At 30.3% G+C, this 21,776-nt stretch overlaps 3 protein-coding genes across 5 annotated transcripts; all 3 read left to right on the top strand.

The window, feature by feature from the left end:
- Window positions 1-64: 64 nt before the first annotated feature.
- Window positions 65-3,438, top strand: Spf45 (splicing factor 45). Of its 3 annotated transcripts, none has more exons than XM_085190589.1 (8): window positions 90-128; window positions 283-458; window positions 548-728; window positions 784-926; window positions 1,255-1,452; window positions 2,400-2,547; window positions 2,639-2,733; window positions 3,134-3,438. In XM_085190589.1, exons 2-8 carry the CDS (start codon window positions 303-305, stop codon window positions 3,404-3,406), a joined length of 1,194 nt encoding a protein of 397 aa, XP_085046715.1. In that variant the 5' UTR covers window positions 90-128; window positions 283-302; the 3' UTR covers window positions 3,407-3,438. The 3 variants fall into 3 exon arrangements, with proteins under 3 accessions (XP_085046716.1, XP_085046715.1, XP_085046714.1); XM_085190588.1 differs by having other exon boundaries at window positions 94-142; XM_085190590.1 differs by having other exon boundaries at window positions 65-458; window positions 805-926.
- Window positions 3,439-4,426: 988 nt separating this feature from the next.
- Window positions 4,427-7,353, top strand: LOC146535718 (gamma-interferon-inducible lysosomal thiol reductase-like protein). The gene is made up of 4 exons (XM_085190591.1): window positions 4,427-4,743; window positions 4,817-5,002; window positions 5,442-5,615; window positions 5,935-7,353. Exons 1-4 carry the CDS (start codon window positions 4,627-4,629, stop codon window positions 6,163-6,165), a joined length of 708 nt encoding a protein of 235 aa, XP_085046717.1. The 5' UTR covers window positions 4,427-4,626; the 3' UTR covers window positions 6,166-7,353.
- A 6,535-nt stretch (window positions 7,354-13,888) lies between these two features.
- Window positions 13,889-19,212, top strand: LOC146535717 (general odorant-binding protein 83a-like). The gene is made up of 6 exons (XM_085191547.1): window positions 13,889-14,021; window positions 16,508-16,583; window positions 17,103-17,191; window positions 17,933-18,035; window positions 18,514-18,584; window positions 19,121-19,212. Exons 1-6 carry the CDS (start codon window positions 13,947-13,949, stop codon window positions 19,136-19,138), a joined length of 432 nt encoding a protein of 143 aa, XP_085047673.1. The 5' UTR covers window positions 13,889-13,946; the 3' UTR covers window positions 19,139-19,212.
- Window positions 19,213-21,776: the final 2,564 nt, after the last annotated feature.

Here is a 21,776-nt window from a genome sequence, read left to right as displayed (position 1 = left end):
GAGGTTCGAGTTAACTCGAGCTACTAACTCGAGTTGATCTATAAAATTAACATTGACAGCTTCATATATCTATTATCTATGTACATTTCTTACTCTTGTCAAATCTTGTCTACTATAGAAAATAAACAGTATATAATATTTTGTAATTTGTATTTTAATTTTATATTATTATGGATATTTTCTCTATTACTATTATGAGCAAAAATCTTATTTAATTTCACATTATACAATTACGACCTTTGCAATATTATAATTTATATGTAAAATATAATTTTGCCGTAGAAAACCATTCCAAAAATACTATGTCTCTATACGATGATCTTGATACAATAAAAGCACGTACTACAGAAAAAGTAGCGGAATGGTCTTCAGGAATAAAACTTTTACAATCACAACTACAATTAAAAAAAGCTGCAGTCACTCAACCTAAAAGGGAAGCCTTGCGTAGGTCGAATCAGGTATATTATCAAGAAAATGTCTACCTAAACACTTTTGTAAAGCTCTTCTATTTTGTAAGTTTATGTTACTTTACATCTTTGTTTTTAAGGTTTTGACTCCTGTAATTGACTTGAAAAGTAAACAGAAAGATGATGATGAGGCTAATTCAAATAGTCCTAAAGTGCAGTCAAAGACATTTACATCTTCTTTAAATGTTCGCGACTTTGATTGGAATGTTGCAAATGAATATGACCCAATGTGGCCTAATGACTATGAAAAAGTTGCTAAAGGTATGATTAAGTTAGAGAAGAAAAGAAGAAAGAAATTATTGACATATTCTAATAGATTTTTTTTACTGTATTATAGAAATGCAGGCCAAAAGATTAAATCTAGATGGGAGTGATAGAAATGAAAGATCCGAAAGAAAGCGCAAATCAAGATTTGGTGATGATGATGAACTTATTCCAGAGAAGACACTGGTACCAATGGTAATTGCTACATATAATATTAATACTTTTTTTCACCTTTACACTTATACTGGATACTTACCCTGGATAGCAAGGTAGACATTTGATTTCGTACTTTCTGCCCAAATTATGAGACATTGTGTGAGTGGAGGAACTCAACACCATGCTTTGTCCAGAGCAGGCAAATGAAACTAAATTCAGTTTAATTTTCCCTTTAAGTGGGGATTCAATTCACAACTTTCAGGTTTACAGTCAGTTGCTGTTCCACTGCACCACAAGAACCTTAAAATCTTATTACTAAAATATAAACTATTGAAATTATTAATTTCTTATAATAATTATTTTGCAGCAACCTGAGGAAGAGGAAGCAGAAGAAATATCAAAAAGAGCCACCGGTGTTGCCATAGCCCCACCACCGTCTCTTACTGTGGAGTCTTTATCACCACCTCCACTTAATATTAATACACCTTCAAATACAGGCTTTTCAATTGGTGGATATGGTGCCAGTTCTGTAGCTGCTAAAATTATGGCAAAATATGGCTTTAAGGTATTTGTAACAGTAGATATGAAGATAATCTACTACAGTGATGTATTTATCACTTAATATTAATACACCTTTAAATTCAGATTTTTCAAGTGTGGCATTTCATCAATTTTTTCACACCAAAAAATTAGGAAAGAAGTCCTCTCTTGGAAACAGTCCAAGTAATCTGACAACTAAGCTATATGTTCTTATCTAGATCATTTATATGTTGGTTATAACTTATTCATGTCTTTTTCTGTTTGGAGATTTTTGTAAATTTTCCCTACTTTAATGTTAAAAATATTTCATAAGTAAATAGCACTACTACTAGTACTACTATATACCAAATTATAATTCTTATAACTTTGATAAACCAAAGACGTTTATCAAAATTTATGAAAATGTCCATACACAGCTGCTAACAGCATAAACAAATTGTAACAAGTATAAAATAAAGAGATCATAATAAATAATGTTACAGATATTATACTTTAATATTATGATGGTACAATAAATTATTTTTATTTATTAATAAAAAAAAAATTGAATTATATCTTCTGCCAAATTCTTGAGACAGTACCTGTTTAGTGATAGTAGTGTAGGCTGTAGAAATGAAAATATTAAATAATTCATTTCCCAAATGGGAATCAAACCTATAAATATAGTGTTTACAGTAACATATTGTGCCTGACATTTGTGTGCATTTTATGCATTTAGCTATCATTGCTATAATGACGGTCCTTAGGTAAAATATTGACAATGAAAAATTGCAAGTATCTTTCTTTTATTTCTCTTTCAAACTACTAACAAGGCTGTTAAGGCTTTCTATTGCTTACACATTAAAACACTTCTTAGTAGTTTAAAAGAGTGATAATAGATGAATATTTGCAATATTTCGCTTTCAATGCTTTACAGAGGGACCATCAATAAGTGTATTCTAAATCATATGCAAGTTACATATATACTTTCAGGAAGGTCAAGGATTAGGTAAAAAGGAACAAGGAATGTCAGTTGCCCTTCAAGTTGAAAAAACATCTAAAAGAGGTGGACGAATTATTCATGAAAAAGACAATAATATGCCACCACCAAGCTTTGCTATGCCAGCACCTCTAGGATCAGGTAAATAGGAGTTAAGAATCCTTACTTCATAAAATATGTCAAATATGAATTGTTCTTTATTTTAATTTAATATCAAACTGTTATTTTTCAGATTCCCCCAATGCTTCAAATTCTCCACAACTTTCAAAACATGAGCCTTCAATTACAGAAATTATGAAATCGCCAAGCAAAGTTGTTCTTTTAAGGGTAATTGATTTGAAATTAATTTCTATTTATGTAATTGTTTGTTTTTGTTATCTTTTTATAATTTAAAGTACCAAAATACGACATTTTGCACATACATACAATTTTAAAGATCATTAGCCCAGAGTTTGTTGATATGACAGTCGTAAGGTTAATTCACACTCGAACAACAAATTATATTCATAATTGCAGCATTGAATTCCACAACATTAAAATATCTTGAAAATTGGAAAGTGGGGAATGAAGTGTCCTAATATTGGGTTTTGTCTGATTACCCTGCTACATATACTAAATACAGCCTATGGTTAAATATATAACAAAGTATACAGTAAACTGTAAAATATCAGTACAAAATTTGTGCACACATAGTAACTTTTCTATCAATTTTTGTAAATATTTTTAGAACATGGTCGGCCCAGGTGATGTTGATGAAGAACTTGAACCTGAGGTAAAAGATGAATGTAATACAAAATATGGAGACGTCATTAAAGTGTTAATATTTGAGATGCCAAATGTTCCACATGATGAAGCAGTCCGGATTTTTGTAGAATTTAAAAGAATTGAAAGTGCTATAAAAGCAGTAGTAGATCTAAATGGTAGATTTTTTGGTGGTAGACAAGTTAAAGCTGGTTTTTATGATGTAGAAAAATTCAATACATTACAACTCACTGAATAAAATATCTGGTAATAAATATTTTATTCTCTAAAGTTTTTTTTTTCACTGTCCTGCAAAGAAAATCTAGTGTTAGTTCACTCTGTTCGTCACTTTTGGCTCTAATTTTAAAAAATATATGAGTGATATGCTTCCATCATAATAATTTTCATGCAAAGGGGAAAAGTTGTATTTTAAATAAACATTATGGATCGAAGCGGAAGGAAAGGAAGAAGCAGTATAGCGGTTAAATCTGCAGGTATCAGTTTTCTTAATTAAACTTATATTAATGAATAATACATGATTAGTAGAACAGATTACACTAGGGTTGCCTAGAAGAATCCTGCCGCAATCACCTTTAATTAATTTTTTTCGTAAATTGCACTCGTATGTTTTTTATATAAATCGCACATCATTTGAAAGAAAATCGCATAAGGAATTGGAAAATTAAGATAAAAAAGAACGCATAAAAAACACGAAGTTATAAACAGATGAATATGCTCTTTAATAATATTAGTTCTTATTATCAGCTAAAATAAGACTAATATTCTTAATAAATAGTATTATCCACAAACACGCGCCCCCAAACTGTCGCCAATTTGTATACATCTCAAGGAACATATACTAGATACATCTATAGTACCGAGTGCAATATTTCATTAATAGACAATTCGCTAGACTTGCTTAAGTCTCTCGAGCAGTCGAGGGAATATTGTACACAAGTTCAGTAATCTTAACTTCAAGGTAGCCATGACTCGTCAACCGTATTGTATATACGGTCCATTTTAACCCAAAACTGAATCATGATGAAAGGCAATAATTGTAATAAGAGAAAAATAGTTTTCGTCTATAATAAATAAAATGTCAATTTGTTTATGATATACAATTTACTATTACAATTTTGGATCCCCCTATCTAATTTAAATGTTAGACACAATTTTTTTTATCGATGATTTAGCCAAAAGCAATACTAGAGTTATTTAATCGAGTCTACAACCCTACAGTATAGCTAGTAAATGACGTTTCACGGGAATTGACAAATCCTGTCATAATGACAAATGATAAAACACGAATCTAATGAACTTTCAATTTCAATTCAAGTGTAGAATTCTAGATTATTTTCGTTTTTATAGTTTTATCGTTTTGTAACTAGAGTGAAAGGTGGAGAACATTTCATATTTTATAGCTCTGGTTTCAGAAGACATATCATTTAAAAGTAATGATATATTTAAGAAACAAATAAGATGGCTTTTTATTCATGTAATCGATATAGATTAATAGTTTTGATAATGTTAGCACTCATCATTTGGCAATGCATACGTTTACTATTACCTGATAAGCCTAATAGTCACCTGATGGAGGTACAGTCGAATTATATTTATATAACTATATGATAGATATATTTACTATATAATAATAACTGTTCCTTTTTAGAGTAGTATAGTGGAATTAGAAGATGATAAATATAACAAACATAAAGAAGATAAAATAAAAATAAGGGTTTATTATGAAGCTCTTTGTCCAGATTCAAAACATTTCTTTATGAAACACTTAAGACCTGTGACAGAAAAACTATCAGAATTTCTTGATGTAACTTTGGTTCCCTATGGAAAGGCTAGTGTAAGTATTTTTTTTTTTAATTTACTTTTGATATGATTTTGTTAATTTTTCTTTCTTTCTTGTCATATTTCTTTTAAGATATATTATGTACTGTAATAGCAATATACAAAGTGTATACGATTATTAAGTTTATATAAAATTTACTGTCATGTGTCTAAGTGGAAAGGTTGGCTCTGATGGTTATGGGTTCAATTATCACTCAGGGGAATTAATTAATATCATTTTCTGCTCTATTAACAAGACAAATTAAAAGACAAGTCTAAAATTGAGAGAAAAATGAGGACGTTGATTTTTTACAAATAAATTTCAATGTATGCTCCTTGGCAGGTGATGCATTTGTCCTAATGTTGATTCCATGATTTAAAGATTTTGTTTCCTTACATTTTTTGTTTTTGTGAAAATTTATGTACAATTTTTAATATATTTGTTGATATTTTAGACCAAAGAAGAAAATGGACATTATTATTTCAAGTGTCAACATGGTGAAGAAGAATGTTATGCAAATAAATTACATGCATGTGCCATTGAGGCTCTTAATAATATGACTTTGGCTGTGAAAATTACAGAATGCATGATAATAGACAACATGGATGCTAATAAAGCTTTATTAAGGGTAAATATACTATAAAAATTTAAATATAACTTCATGCTTTATCTCCAATAGCAGAGTAGCCAGAGAGCACCTATTGTTGAGACAACCTATTCTACACTTTGTGTCTAAATTATATTTGTGTAATATAGTATATATTGCACAAATGGTAATGGGATTTGAAGCATTTTCATTTCATACATTTTTAACAATACTTGCTGTAATACTTGATATTTAAAAATTATAAATCCAACTTGTTCTTTTAGCTTTATTTCTAGTAAAGTCCCATCAGACCCATAATTGGCAGACATTTTTTTTATTGATTATTTTTTTTATGTTTCAGTGTGCAAAGCAAATAAAAATTGACCCAGAACCGATCAGTGTATGTGCATTAAATGAACATGGATCTGCATTATTAAAAAAATATGGTGATGATACAAACATAATAAAACCTACTTTCATTCCAACTATTACTATTGATGGATCCAAAGATAACCAAGGGCCAATTCTGAAAAATTTCCTTTTAGAGGTTTGTAAAAAGATTGACATGCCTTTACCTCCACCCTGTTTGTGACCCACGAAATTGCATAGAAGAAAATTCAATCATGTTTTGCTTTATTTTAATAAATTTTTCATGTAAATGTGACTTGTAACTTATACTTCTCAGATTTTACTAATGTGTATGTAACCGTTAAAAAAATCAAATTTAAAAAAATATGTGTATATTTTATTTATTTATAGTATTCTAACACAATATTAAAATATAATTTATTTTTTTAAATATAATATAAATATATATGTACATAGTTTCAAATTACATTTTTTTAAGTGTTACATATACATTTGTAAAATCTGAGAAGTCCATTCACAAGTCGACTCTAACTACTAGTGTACTAGTAGAACATAAACTCCTTTAATGGCTCACCACTGAGTTGAATGTATATACATATGTTTGGAGACAACATGACCTATATTCAGCATTGGAAGAGGACAAGTGGTTTATGATGATGATGATGATCCTCGCAGTTATGAAAGTATTTTTATTAGCTTCACAATGTATTCCGCATATAGCAGGCTAGGCATCGTGATAGCATATATATGTCATTATAAATTAATATGTTTGGCATAAATAAGTTGATTTATATAAAAAAAATTGTTGTTAATTTTATTAAATTGAATGAAAAGTATTAATTATAAATTATATTGAAATGTATTTAGTGATTGTTACAGAGGCATTTTTTGTATGATTTATAAATTGTTTTATTTAAAGTTTACTATTTTTATACTTTTGCATTATTTCTGGCTAATCATTATGGTTGTGTTTTTGCATTTATCAAAATACATATAAGCATAATTGGTGTATATACTATATTTTAAAGAAATATTTTATAAGTTTTACTGAAGAAATAAAAATAAGTTGTAGTTAGTAAAAAAACTATCGATTGGGGTGAATATTTGACTGCTTTAGATAATAAGCAGCATAATCCAAAACCCATTATTTACATATAAGGACACTGGCACAATGTAATTTTTATTTGTAAAACATAGTTTTTATTTTTTCCTTTTGTTTTTTACATACATTTGAATTTGAAATTAAAAAGTTATGTATACATATGGATATGGTTGATATGCTGTTTTGTATAACAACACTACAAAGGCATTTTTGACATTTTTATGTTTTTAACGATTTATTCCGACAATATATTATATTTTTAGTTACAATAGATTCTTTACTATATATGTAATATATGTGTTTCCTAAACATTTTGTTTTATTTCAAGTGTTTTTTATTCTGCATAAAAATCTTTTATTTTTGGTATTAATATCAAAATGAGAGAATATTTCACTACAATTATAGTTTAACAATTTTTAAAGTGTTATTTGACACTAGGTAAAAATATATTTTGTAAAGTAACCTGTTAAAAGCGTGTTCGTTATAATGTCGACTTAGTTCGATAAGAACATATAACGTTCTATTTATGCTTTTGACATTGATAATAGGATGAAGAGGATGCATACATACATGCCGATATACTTAATACTAAACTATTAACTAAAATAGTTAAAATTTCACTAGAGCACACAGCGTGAACACAATCGTTCACGATTGACGCACTTATCATCGAGGTGATGCCCTTAAACGGCCATAATTGATTGTTTAATGCCATGAATTAGACTTTTATTCGATATCCGGCAGATTTTATGATGTTCGACCAAATATCAAGTACTTTTTTTGCTGAAACCCGCATACGAGCCTCGTATAGTAGGGAAGGCAGAGGGAACTTAGCGTTGCGACATTCAGTTTCCTACTTTTCGCCGAATTTTCGAAACATTGCGTGTTGAGTGGCGGAAATGAAAGCCGCTCGTTGCCTTGTAACGAGAGCAAAATTAAAAACAATAAAAACCCTGGTAATCGAACTCACAACTGACGCGCGCTTGTGCCACTGTTCCACGAAGCCTTCATGTAAGCAATATTTTTTTTGTAGTGATATTGAAATTAGGAAACTAAAACCATGCTATTATAGTTTAAAAGACCTTGATATACCTAATATATGCAGTTTTCTAATTTTCTACAACAACACAAACACACATAACAACCAAACTTCATTTTGTATTTGTAATATAATCTATGTAATAGTAATAGTTTAGTATTATATAAAGGATACGTATATTTAAATATTAGCACAACTTTTAATTAATAAATAAATAAGTTTGCCGAATACAATTTAAAACTGAGAACATCAATTTCCTAGCGTCTAAATGGCTACCTTTGCTCCGAAAACCATTTCAAACACAACAATAAATCTTCACTGAAATCACGGTCTAATTTCGTAAAAGCCCCGTCTCGCTTTGCTAATTAATATGAATGGCATTTGCATCCGGCTTTTTCTCGCGTAGACCATTTCCAACTATTGTTTTGCAAAGATCCTCACAATTTATTCCTATTTTTATCAGACTGCATCGCGGCGGAGGAATCATTGAGAACAATAAACCATCTTTTCGGTTACGTTGAAATGAAAAGCTTTTGTTCACTCTGGACGAATTACACTTATTTGTTCTATGTAATTAGGTAGGATTTCTTTTTTGCTTTTTTATCTATTGTGTTTCATAATTATTATATTATTTTAGTTGTGTAATTGTAATGATACTTGTTTTAACAGTTTCATTAGACGCTATTGTCTGTAAGCCATTACTTAGTCCTACGATAAACGACGAATTGATTTAGGTATTCAACATGTACTTATAATTTGAAGTTGATGAAATAAAACAATTAAAAATAAATAAGTAGGTACATAAATAGTAAGGAAAATTTAAAACTTTGTTGATTTTATCTTTCTTGTACACTTTTTTTTTAGTTAAGTCCTTAAGTTTTTAATTACTAAATTAGTTTGTTAAAAAAAAATCATAGATACAATATGTACTACTTATTAATACATTAATTTTTTAATTAATTCAATTAAATTTGTATAAAATATTTATGGATTACGATTACACTTAGAAAACAATGCTATGAAGTGTTTACAAAGTGGTTTTTCTTACTTACCTAGGTAAGAAACAAATTTTAAAATAGTATCTAAATATGTCTATAACATAATGTATAAAAAATCTAAAAATTAAATTCCATGTTTCATTTAATAAAATTAAAATGTACTACATATATGAAGCTAAGCATTTCGATTCTAATGTCCTAACCTATTAATTACTCATTATAATCATTATATTCATTATAATCATTATAATCGCGCTAGAAAACCTAATATAGTATACCTAGTAGCGTATTATGAAATAAATAATGCATATCGACATCAGAGATACGTCGAACGAGTAATGACAGTCACCGGTCAGCCTGCCGATGTTGATTGCTGATACCTCGCTATAAATCCGTTTACACATGACCAACGTAAACTTTCTGCTACGCGGTGCCTATATTTGTTAAATGAATAGTAAAACGCTGTAAACAAATGATTGTTTTTTACAAAATGTTCATAAGGTTTTAAATATAGATTTTATCCATTATAGCAATACCTTTCCCTTGCCAAATAAAAACCTAATAGATGTGTAGCTACGCCTACGCACTTTAGGGCGTAAAACAATGTATATTATGAAATTTTATTCGAAACACTCTATTTATTGTTTTATTTTCGCACATTTCACTTAGTATGGTAGGCAGATATTCTGCTCTTTAAAAATGCATTGCATTTAGAATCGAATTTGAAATTGGAAAGTGCCAAGTGGTGTCGTCCTATGTATACCTGGGAGCTTTAATCTCAAAGGGTGGAGGTGCGAGGAAGCGGTGTATGGCAATTACGAGGACTAGAAAAAAAATGTGGAAGAACCACAATATTATAAAAGTAACAAGATTTAGCTGGTACGCACACGCATTATGCCTATAGTTCTATATTAGATAAAGAAAAATTAGAAAGCTTTTCTTCTGCCATGACACTTCGTGGACGAATTTTCGTACCGATGTTTTCATATTATATGTGTGAGAAAGTCCAAATAAGTAAAGTCGCTAGTGGACGGATCTATCTATACACGAAGGCATAAGATGGCGGGATAACTTACACCTACCTCTACGAACTAAATAGCATGTTGACCACGACCACTCTGCCAAGAGTGATACGAATTAGAACAAAAAGTTGCCTAGATAGATAGTTTGCTTATTAAAAATACAACGCATAGCACTGAGAGCATCAAATTGAGTTACATCAGGTGGGGGAAATAGAAAAATTTTGAATACAACCATTTCCCTGCGGAGGTTCCCCACCAATATATGAAGGTACAGTTATATTTTTTCCAAATGCACTATGATGGAGTCGTCATCAGAGTTGTATTGCTTAGTTAAAAATATTTTTATAGATACAAGTAGCGTAGGATATTCACCCTCCACTTTAAAGCTCTTAGTAATTTAAGGTAGCGTAACCACTAACGGCAGCAGTCCATATAAAAAATAATATAATCTAAATTATTTTTTACATATTATATATTTTTTATAATAGACAGTTGTTTTTATGTAGGTATATATTCAAAAAATAAAAATATTGTTTCATCAATGTAATAAATTCTTGAAGGTACCTTCTCTATTTTTCGCTACAGCAACATAATTAAATTCTTTAACGTGAAAAATTTGTTTCGTGTCTCTTCGTAAATAATATAAAAATTTTAGAAAACCATAGATAAATACTAAAAGAATAGAAAAATCTAATAAAAAAAAAAGTTATGTCTAAGCGGATGGCTTTGTATAACAAACACTGTAAACCATGTGTACTTACTGTATACATAATATTTGTCGGTGGAGCGAAAACCATGTAGTCTCATTAAAACTTTCCTCAGACTGGGCTCGCACGTGTTTTTAATTTTTATCGAGAGCACTCGTCGTTAGCGGGCACGGGATGCATGCTGTGGCTTGATGCTTTGATTGCGGTAATGACGTCTCTCCCGTTCCAACTCTATTCCTCTCTCTCCACTATCTTTAAATTATTTCTTTACAAATTGAGGCATCTTTTTTAATTAAGCAACCTTATGTCCATAAAAACTTATGACATAAAATTGTTAGAGCAGTAACATATGGTCCACTGCTTTCCTACAGACAAGTAAAGTCTCTATAGAATATCTTTTCAAAAAAGTGCTGAATAAATCTTGTTATGTTATTGCAATGTGACATAAATTAATTACACTTAATGGTAGACGGTGTTTTTTTTTCTAGGCTTAATTATTTTTCTTATAAAGTAACAACATTTTAAATATTATTGAGGTGACGTGGTCTCTTATACTATAAAACCACTGCTGTCGATTTTGAAATAACTTCGCTTACAACAATAGTTTTTTAAAAAAAAAATTTCTTTACCTCGGTCTCCAATAACTTTTTTTAGGGGATGAACATATTTGTCTGTAAAAATAATTAACACTGGGTCAAGTTTTATGAAAAATAGAGAATGAACTGTCTTAAATCTAGTTTCAGTCTGCTAATTCTACTAAACTCGAGAGATGCGTGTAAATAAAAAAATATAATAAACAAGTAAGGATTAATTGAAAATCATAATGTACTTTACTACCATTTATTTACACTTGTTTCTTCATATATATTTTTTAACTTAAATTATACAGATTAATTACAAGTAACAATGTGAAATATGCGTCACAAACGAAATCTAACTGAGGCCGATCGTGCGTCTCTATCGCTTGTTCTGCGCTCTCGCTTGTACTGACGGCTCAGGCGGAACGTGACAATAATTTTCGTCATGCTTACCGTGCTTGCATCCTTCGATTTATAAGATGTCATCACATCAAAACACGAGTTACGTAAATTATAAATATTTGATGGTTTATAGGTTATAATTGATAACTTGACAAGTCTATTGTAATAAAATAAGGTAAGTGATGATGCATGTTCGTGTTTATCTGCATAGAGAATGGATGCGGATGCGGATGCAGCGGACAGGGATGCAACAAATCCGCTTAGCACGGTCACTGGCGCCGCCTATGCTGTTCGCTACTGACGCGAACGGCCTTAATGGATTTTTCATGTCGATTGCACTCTGCATAAGTGTGCGTGTGAGATTATCGAAAGGCTTCAATAGAAAATTTATCTTATAAATTTTTTGTTTGCCAGAAACTGTCTAGAATTAATTTATGCTATTTTTATGCAGTTTACGCTGTGCGTCTGGATTTTAGCATAGATGTGTCATCAATTTTAATGGCGATAAAATGAAAATTCATTATTTGCTTTTATTGTAATTGCTAGATATATTTCTAACATTTTATATACACTCAGCTTAAAATGTCCACGTGTTAATTACGTCCATTCTTACATTAAAATGTAAATTTAAAACAAGAAAGTAATTTGCAAACACTTTATAAGTTGCAATAACAGAGTTGAGTTCGATGTAAGCGCAGCGTGATTTTACAATCTGTCCACAGACCATTAATAATAATTAGGAGTGATATCCTTTTGACTTACTTGTAGGCGGCGACAGCTTTACCGCCGTATATTTTGACGTGAAATTTATAATTATTGTAAAGAACACAATAGGGGTTTTCTTCATTGTAATTTGCTAATTAGCTTTTAAAAATAGTGTATCACTTTTATACATTTATTAGACACAGTCAATTTATGTTTTTTTTAAATAATACACATTTTTATTAAATATTAAATGCACGTTTATATAAAATATAGAACAATAAACCTATTATAGGTTTAAAACGCAAGGATTATATAAATAAACTAGCGGACGCGCGCAGCTTCGCATGCCTGTCTTCAATGAAATATTTTTAAGAGTCTCAATTTCAAATCTTATAAAAATCAGTGGCGATTTAAAGATTTTTCCATACAATTATTCACCCCTTATTTACATCCCTAGGGGATGAATTAAAATAAACCACAAACATGTGTTCAATGATATATTTTTTTGAGTCTATGTTTGAAATTTTATAAAAATACGTGGCGATTTAAAGATTTTTCCATACGAATTTTCAACCCTTTATTTGCTTCCCTAGGGGATGAATTAAAACAAACCACGAAACATGTGTTCAATGAATTATTTTTAAGAGTCTAAATTTCAAATTTTATAAAAATCGGTGGCGATTTAAAGATTTTTCCATACAAACTTTCAACCCCTTATTGGCACCCTTAGGAGGTAAATTCTAAAAAACTGTGAAACACGTGTTCAATTAAATATCTTTAAGAGTCTGAATTTTCAATTTTATAAAAATCGGCGCCTATTTAATTTTTTTTCCATACAAACTTTCAACCCCTATTTCACCCCTTTAGGGTAAAAATTTTTCAAAATACCTTCTTAGTGGATGTCCAGATTATGAAAGTAAACATCTGTTCAAATTTCACGTTTCTACCGTCAGCGGTTACGACTGTGCGTGCGCCTTACCTCAGTCAGTGAGGACAAGTCCTTTTATATATATAGATATGGGGCTCGTATAGGCGCAGGGGTAGTGGGTTCTAAATATTTAATATGTTTATTTTTTCGAAGCCAAGTGGAGAGTTGAACCCGCCACTCAATTCGCAAAGCCTCCAGAAATAAACTTAGTCTCCCTCTACCTATCCTGCTACATGCAGGATACAGTGTGAAGCAAAAATATTATAATTGCCCAATTACTGTCGGCAACGAGTGCTCATACGTACATATTATAATATTTTTGCTAATTCACGCGTCTGTCAGTTATTTCTTTTAATTGCACAGTTTTACTATAATTGTACTTAATTTAACCTTAATGGGTTCTTACTTTATAATTGTACTACTGTGCCTAACAATTTATATTTAAGATTTCACAGTAACAGATTATTGCAGTCACTTTATATAAGGTAGTTGAAGAGCAATTTAGTTTAAGCAGAGAAACGCCATGCAATCGGCGGCGCTTCTTGCTGCAGTGTTCCTCGCTTTGATTACGTTTGGTTTTGGACAAAAGGAGAAGCCGGTAAGAATGAACTTATATATTAGGTAATTACGTAATTTTTATATTAGGTACAATAAGTAAAAAATTTCCCTGATTCTGATAAATAATAATACCTACATAGTATATTAGTATTCTAATCTAAAAGTTTTTCTGTCTAAGATTTTCAATTTTTTTAATACAATTCTTACTGGCATTATAACAAATAATAATGATAAGATAATCAAATCGTATCGCAAGATGCAGTTAGTAGGTACGATAATAATTATAGAAAGACAAATTAAGTAATTACGTTTATTGCATTGTGAAAATATTAGACGATTAATATTCCCGAGCACAATGGATTATTTTTGAAAATGTCAATTTTTCATGATCGTGGACGTGTCGTGAAGCTTATGAAGCGTAGGGAAGATCAGAGTTGATGGATGGGCGACGATGTTGGAATGCACGCTACACTATTGCTCAATGTCGCGTCGCCTGCGAATAAGTGACTGACGCCAAAGCGGCTTCGTTACTACTTTTTCCATTATCTACAAACGCACTTGTTCATAGAGGAATGTAGTTTGCGGGTTTTCATTCTTCAATTTTGCTGGCTCACGCGTAACGTTACATATATAAACTTTTTTAATTTACAATATACAGGTTGATTTCCTTAATATGGGTTACTTACTTAAATATATATGGGTACTTACTTGGTACATAGTGATATACAACATTTTATTTGGTGAATACGGAGTTTATGTAAATGCAGATAGGTATGCCAGTGGCGCAGGGGCACAAGGCTGTGACCGCGAACGCAATAGATTATGGGTTCTATCCTCACTCGAAGAAATTAAATATTTAATTATTTTCTTTTCTTCTCTCTGATGTCGAGGCTAAGTGTAGTGTTGAGTTACGCTCCTTAATGCCAAATGTGTCCAGAATTCGGCAGAAAAATGGGAAACGGGGTGTCTTAGTACTAGGCTCCCTCTGCCTACTTTGTTATGTGCTGGATACAGTTTGAAACTAAAAAACAAGGAGAAGAATATTTTTATTTTATAAAAAGGTAGTTCTTTACTAAGTAATAATGAAATAATCAATTGAATTATAAAATTTAAAATTAAATATTGCAGAGGGAAATATAATGGAAACGATTCAGTCTCGTCTAAATTAATATTTAACGTTATGATACAACTTGATGTGTACTGGGTTGGTCCCCATGGAATCTCGGCTTAGTAATTTTCTTTTTGAATGTTATGTCATTTTTAATATTGAAGTGACTTCTTTGACTTCTCATGTTTACAAAGGGATCACGAAAGTCTAAGAGATTATATAATGACACTATATAAATAATTCATACAAAATTATTTCTATCGTAGTTACAATAAATATGCAGAGCCGTACTGTCGTATGTGAAAGTCTCAATCTGATATATTGATTCGTACACAAAATAGTTATGACTAGTCTATTTAATACTTTCAAATATATCTAATAAAAGAATAATTATAATAAAATAATAATTTGTAATGTATATCTATTTACAGCAGTAGATATTTACTAAAATATAAACTTATTATAATAGACGTTCAGTAGATAATAATTAGATATAAAATTTACTTTAGCAAGGTTTTATTTAATTTAAAAAAAGCTAACATTAATAGAGAACTGTGTTCAACATTTAAATAATATAGTTTTGTTCATCAATGATCAACCATTTGTCATAGATAACATTTGACTACGGTGGAGTATTTCAAATATCAAATATTTTTTTAAATAGATTTATTGGTTCTATTAAATCCATAAATGCGATATCTGTATATTTCATATGTCATATTTAAGACTAAACAAAATAATATTAATAGTAAAATAAGTATTTTAAAAATACAATATGCTTTTGTAGAGCTTTAAATTATATTTGGTTGAGGTGATCAAATATAATAGAAATTATTTCTATTTCATTATTAATATACAATCAATTGAAAATTTATAAACTTAACAATCACCTTCAAATTTTTCTAATAAGACCAATCAAAATAGGTAAAGAAAAACTATTTATCGAGTATATACTTACGTAATTGTCGAATATGAATGTGGTTTATAAATGTTATTTTAAATGTATATTAATTAGTTCAAGAAATAAAGAGATAAATTCAATACCAAAAATTCTGGAAGTTATATGATAATTATTGTCGTACCTAATAGGTATATATTTAATATAATTTTATAACAAATAAATTATAAATTGTATTAAAAACTTAATAGGGCTCAGATATTTTACGAATAACGTAATAAGTATCTATAAAAAAACTTTTGCATAAAACTCCAGGTGTTATTATAAAAATCAAAAACAATATAAAGCTAAAACTATTATACCGACTATCGAATGTTGAATAACAGACTTTATATTTGCATATTTGTTTCACGTCAATTTTTACTTATTATGATTTCGGTGGTCCTTTGAAGCATTTCTGTATGTTACTAAGAACCATAAAGGCGATTGAAAATTGATTTCAACTAAATTGTATTTTCAGGAATTTAGTGAGGAAATCAAAGAAATAATACAACATGTTCACAACGAGTGCGTTGCTAAGACTGAAGTGACAGAGGGTGAGTAAAAGAAAAATTTATTTCCGTTACCTTTGTTCTCTATTCGTTTGTGTATTACGCGATATATTCCCCGCTAAGCTTATTCAAAGCTATAAAACTATCAGAAACGGCATTTCGTTGTTTAAGAATTGATTTTTACCATATATGTCATTTTTTTAAATAAGATTGGTATTATTATAGACACTGTTATTATTATAGACACTGTAGCTAGAAATTTAAAATATTCATACTTTTATAGAAATATACTAACTACCCCTAATACTACAAGATCTGTAACATGGTTCTCGTAGAAACAAAAGTCACGCACGTACATACTACATAGGTATTTAGAGCACTTTGTCTACGACTAAATTATTTAATGTTAATTATTAGGAAATATATAATGTATTATTTTAAATAATTTTACTGCTCACGAACAATTACTTTACTTTCATATTTATTATTCATTAATAAACAAGTGTCGTCGAAATATATGTTTTGTTTGAGTTTTTAACAGTCTTCATTCCTACTTGCCCCCAGAGGACATAGCGAATTGCGAAAACGGCATATTTAAGGAGGACATCAAATTGAAGTGCTACATGTTTTGCTTACTAGAAGAAGGGAGTCTCGTAAGTTATTTACTTGTCCTTTGTTTACAATTTCAATTTATTTGACGTAATAAGTTTTGTATTACCTGTAAGATTCCCTTATAGTAGGAGATTTATCCTCATAAGATATTTTTTGTCATTAATTTTAATGTCAATCTGCAAAATTCACTGTCTATTTTTAATTCAAATACTGCATATATAGAGCACTCACTACAAATTTGTATCCTATGGGAAGCGATGTCATGGAAGTACTGTCAATTACACAATGCAATCAATACTCGTCTCGCTAACCTTGTTATAAATATATTTTGTATGCAAACTTAGCAATTACATAATTATATCAAAAATAATAAACAGGGTAATGGTACCAGTAATCGACAAGCACCAATGGTTGAATTTTTTTTAACTTTCGAAAATAAGTATGTAAATTTCTTAAATTGTGAATACTAAACTAAATGCGAAACCCATTTTTCCTCCCTGATGACAAAAATGATTTATCCTTCCTGATGACATTTAGCACAGTATATTTTTTTCCCGCCATTTTATTTCAAAATGGCGGATGGACATATGGATAATTGCTGAAAGCAGTTAGGCGCAAGGTATAGATTATTATTTTTATACTTTGACAGCAATTTTTTTTTGATTTATTAATTATATAGATAGAAGATATAGGTAGATCTTTTGACCAAACGTAAGGTTAATTAATGTTTTGTGTCGACAACTTATCTATAAATAATTAAGTAAATATATTCTTTATAACAGGTTGACGAAAACGATAATGTGGATTATGATATGATGATTAGCTTGATTCCGGATCAGTACACCGACCGAGTTTCTAAGATGATCACCGCGTGTAAACATTTGGGTAAATTTAAAAAATCGACGTAAATATTTGTAGGTGCCTACCTATAGACCATACCGTATAGATATTATATTATCTATATGATGTCCGCATCCGCATGTATATTATCTATACGCACGCGTATGTATGAGAATGAATAAAAGAGACGAACGACGAGAGAATAAAAATATTTGTTGTATCCCGCATATCAGGGTAGGCAGATAAAACCCAGTGTCAAGATTGTCTGTTCCCCACTTTTCGCCCAATTTTCGAGGCTTAACGCTGCGTTTTGTCTTGTTACCAAAGCAAGGAAAAGAGAATATTATTGTATTAATTTCCGCTCGTGGGAATCAAACTCACAACTGTGTCTCTGCGCTATGATGGCTTTTAAATAATAAAAATATAAGAAATGTGCTACTGCATTTCATTTGTTTCAAAAGTACAGCTTCCGTAAAATAAATTAGATTTCCAATTTTATTTTTACCAATTTATATATTTCCAGATACTCCTGACAAAAACAAATGCCAAAGAGCGTTTGATGTTCACAAATGCTCCTACGATTCGGATCCTAAGGTGAATTTCTAATCTACTATTAAAATATGTGTAATGTCTTGAACCATGTATGGTATAATGTTTAAATTAGGCAATTTTTTAATACACCTAAAGGAAATAATTTTTTTAGGCTGAAAAACTAAAGAGAGATCTTTATAAGATAACAAACTTATGTGATAAGTAATACAAATGAATAATAAACACAGACATAACTCTAATGTCACGACTTTTAATGAAACCACCTTACAGGTGGGACCGCGGCCGCCTATAATCGGTTGTTGGTTTGATTTCCACTTGAGACAATAAATTCGTTTTATTTTCTCGCCCTGATATGAGAATGTGCGGCGTTATGTATATAGTAGTATCTTATTTTTTATTGTTTGGATTTGTCTAAACAATGAGAACAGGTGGATAATTGTTATTTTTTTGGGTGCTTTTTGCATATTATTGTAATTTTAGCGCTAATGTGTGAAGGTTAATATAATATTAGTGTAATCGTATTATGATACTAATATTCTAAACCACATAACAATGATATAATTTTTATTTAATTTCAGTTTTACTTCTTATTCTAATTTTGAGGAGCGCTGACTTTGGGGGAAGTAAATATGCTTTAATTTGTTTTAATAAAAATATATATTTGCAATTAGCGAATTTTTTTATTGACAGATTGTAGATAAGTAGAAACATATCTATTTTTTTAACTTGGTACATGTGTAACAAACTGTAACTTATATAATTTTTTTTGATAAAATTTTTAGGTAAGTAATGAATAGTCAGTATTTTATAATTTATTTAATGTTATGAGGCTGCGCGTCCAGATAATATCGCTACTTCCCGGTAAGACGCAAATACTTGTAAATAACGACGTAATTTGGCGTTAGCCGCAGGCTTTCCGTTCTTCTATTTTTTATGAAATCTTTTCCAAGTTTATTCAGATTTTGAAAGAAGTATAATGCCACAGAATTAATTTGCTTCACCAGAAATAATTTGTTAAAGAAAAAATAAATGAGTTCGAATCTTGTAAAACGTGTAATTGTGATCTTTAGTGGATTGAAATTCAAAAGAAATCTCTCGTTAAGAGCTAATTTTGAAAACGGACTTTTTCATAATGTAAAGTACTTATAAAGTCATAAGCAAACGTATTTAAATTTGTGACTAAAACTCCAGAGACGAAAATATTTTTTTGCCGTCTTGATTTATTTTAATAATTTATTTCAATTGTTGCTGTTATCCCTATTTGCTTTTCACAAAATTAAATACATTTTTATTAAAATTTTACCAAAGAAATATTTTTTAACAGTAACCTTAGTTGTGGGGTTGAAATAAGTAAATGATGATGTTTGTAAGTACTTATATTTGTATGGTCGTAATATATGATGTATGTGTAACGCTTATTACACATATATGGTAGTACCTATATATGTGCAATATGATTTCTGTGACAAGGTTCGAGACTGTTAGATTGAAAACAAGTTATTTCGATTTACATGATACAAATTATAATAATAGAGTACGTTATTTAACAGCAAAACGACATTCAAAAGACGGAAAAACCGAGGGTCGAAACATCTGCACATAAAGAGGCAATTTGGAGATTGCCGGGGGCGTGCCACCGCCACAGAGAATTGTACTCAAATGTATTCAAAATTAAAAAACGAAGAAAATATTTGTAGGAAAATTCATTGCGGCAAAATAAACATCAGTAGCTTGTTACTAGTACAGACTACATAGCACAGCGTGCGCCGCGGGTCTGCCAGAGCCGCGGAGGATCGACGCTACGTCGCACAACAGATATTCGTCACAATTTCGCATTTAAACACGACGATGATGAAAGAATTTATGAATAGCGTATTCATTCCATATTAACCAGCGACTGCGGTTGCTTCTTTTTATATTTGAATGGCATTTATAAATTTTATTTTGCCAATTATTATTTGAATATCTAATACTAGTTTACGTCAATTCACAGATACGGAAATATTTAGAAATTTCCTTTCAAATTTTACACTAGTTTCACTGTTTTGTATGCGCCTGGCAGAATATAATCGTTAAAAGGCATTTATTATAACGAGGAAATAGGTTGAATTAGTCGGCGAAGGAGAGCCAGGGTAGTGCAGCGGGTGAAGGCTGCGGATGTCGCAATTTGGCGCGGAGCCGCCGTAATGACGGCTGGACGGTGAGCGCCGCGGACGTACGTGCGCCGGGTAAACGAATCCACCGGTGCCTGCTGCCTTCGTTTCAATAATCATTTTATCAATAGAGCTGTGCCAGCGTTCTGCTCCGAATTTTATGAGCTTTATTTTCAGGAGAATTTTATTAGGGTGTTATTCATTGTTAGCATAACAGTGGTATTGATAACGAGATAATAAAATGTAATGTATAAAATTATTTAATTTTACAAAACGATATAATATTTTTTTCAGCTATACGCTTTATCCAGGAGCAACCGGGTGGTCAAAAAGAAGCTAGTGTTATAACACTCCATTGTCCAATTTCCACCCGAATTCCAGATATTATTAGGTAGAAATCGAACCCATAACAAATCAAATTCCATCCCACTACGCCTCTATGAGCTTTTGGATATTTTATTATTAACTTATATTTGTAAGCTGTTATATACTCGTAGTAATGAACACAGTATAGTTTTAACATGAAAACCAAAGTTTCCTTTCTCGATGTATGAGACATAATTTATATGTAAATATAAGGGGTGCTTCGGAAGCAGCGAAGAGCACTTTGTCGGTATCGGCCGATCCGGCGGACCTTCCTTAAATTATACTCTATTAGACTCTGATTCAATTTATTGGATTTAGATTTGAGAAATTGGAATTTAATCTCTTAAACCTATAATATTATTCTTATAAAATATTATATGAATATATTTTTTAATAAATATAAATCGATCCTACTTAAAACATATTTGTTTTTTTCAATGGTGTTAAATTAATAATAAAAGTTTTAATTGAAGTATTTTAAGAATTTTTAGTATTTTTACACTATTACTGGCGCCTAGACTGCCTAATACCTATAATAGACATTCTGTATCTCGGGGTTCTGTTTTGACAGTGATGAGTGCCGTTATTGTGCATTGACGATTCTTGATCGTTTCTCATCAAAAAGAACTTTATATTTAGAATCGATACAACAAAGATTACATTTTAAACCTAAAACTTTTAACCTCGCAGATTGTATAGGTTAAGTTAAGTGATA

This window comes from Heliconius melpomene, chromosome 10 (assembly GCF_056956725.1).
Source record: "Heliconius melpomene rosina isolate 202511_hmr_F chromosome 10, ASM5695672v1, whole genome shotgun sequence".
Lineage (NCBI taxonomy): Eukaryota > Metazoa > Arthropoda > Insecta > Lepidoptera > Nymphalidae > Heliconius > Heliconius melpomene.
This window is presented reverse-complemented; position numbering and strand designations above follow the sequence as displayed.

Excerpts from the sequence above, each read along its gene's own strand:
- Spf45 (XM_085190589.1), top strand. The coding sequence starts at position 303 with ATGTCTCTATACGATGATCTTGATACAATAAAAGCACGTACTACAGAA. Across the intron at positions 729-783 it reads CTATGAAAAAGTTGCTAAAG|ATTTTTTTTACTGTATTATA; the intron begins GTATGATTAAGT and ends ATATTCTAATAG. Across the intron at positions 1,453-2,399 it reads TGGCAAAATATGGCTTTAAG|GAAGGTCAAGGATTAGGTAA; the intron begins GTATTTGTAACA and ends ATATACTTTCAG.
- LOC146535718 (XM_085190591.1), top strand. The coding sequence starts at position 4,627 with ATGGCTTTTTATTCATGTAATCGATATAGATTAATAGTTTTGATAATG. Across the intron at positions 5,003-5,441 it reads TTCCCTATGGAAAGGCTAGT|ACCAAAGAAGAAAATGGACA; the intron begins GTAAGTATTTTT and ends TTGATATTTTAG. Across the intron at positions 5,616-5,934 it reads CTAATAAAGCTTTATTAAGG|TGTGCAAAGCAAATAAAAAT; the intron begins GTAAATATACTA and ends TTTATGTTTCAG.
- LOC146535717 (XM_085191547.1), top strand. The coding sequence starts at position 13,947 with ATGCAATCGGCGGCGCTTCTTGCTGCAGTGTTCCTCGCTTTGATTACG. Across the intron at positions 14,022-16,507 it reads TTGGACAAAAGGAGAAGCCG|GAATTTAGTGAGGAAATCAA; the intron begins GTAAGAATGAAC and ends TTGTATTTTCAG. Across the intron at positions 17,192-17,932 it reads TACTAGAAGAAGGGAGTCTC|GTTGACGAAAACGATAATGT; the intron begins GTAAGTTATTTA and ends TCTTTATAACAG.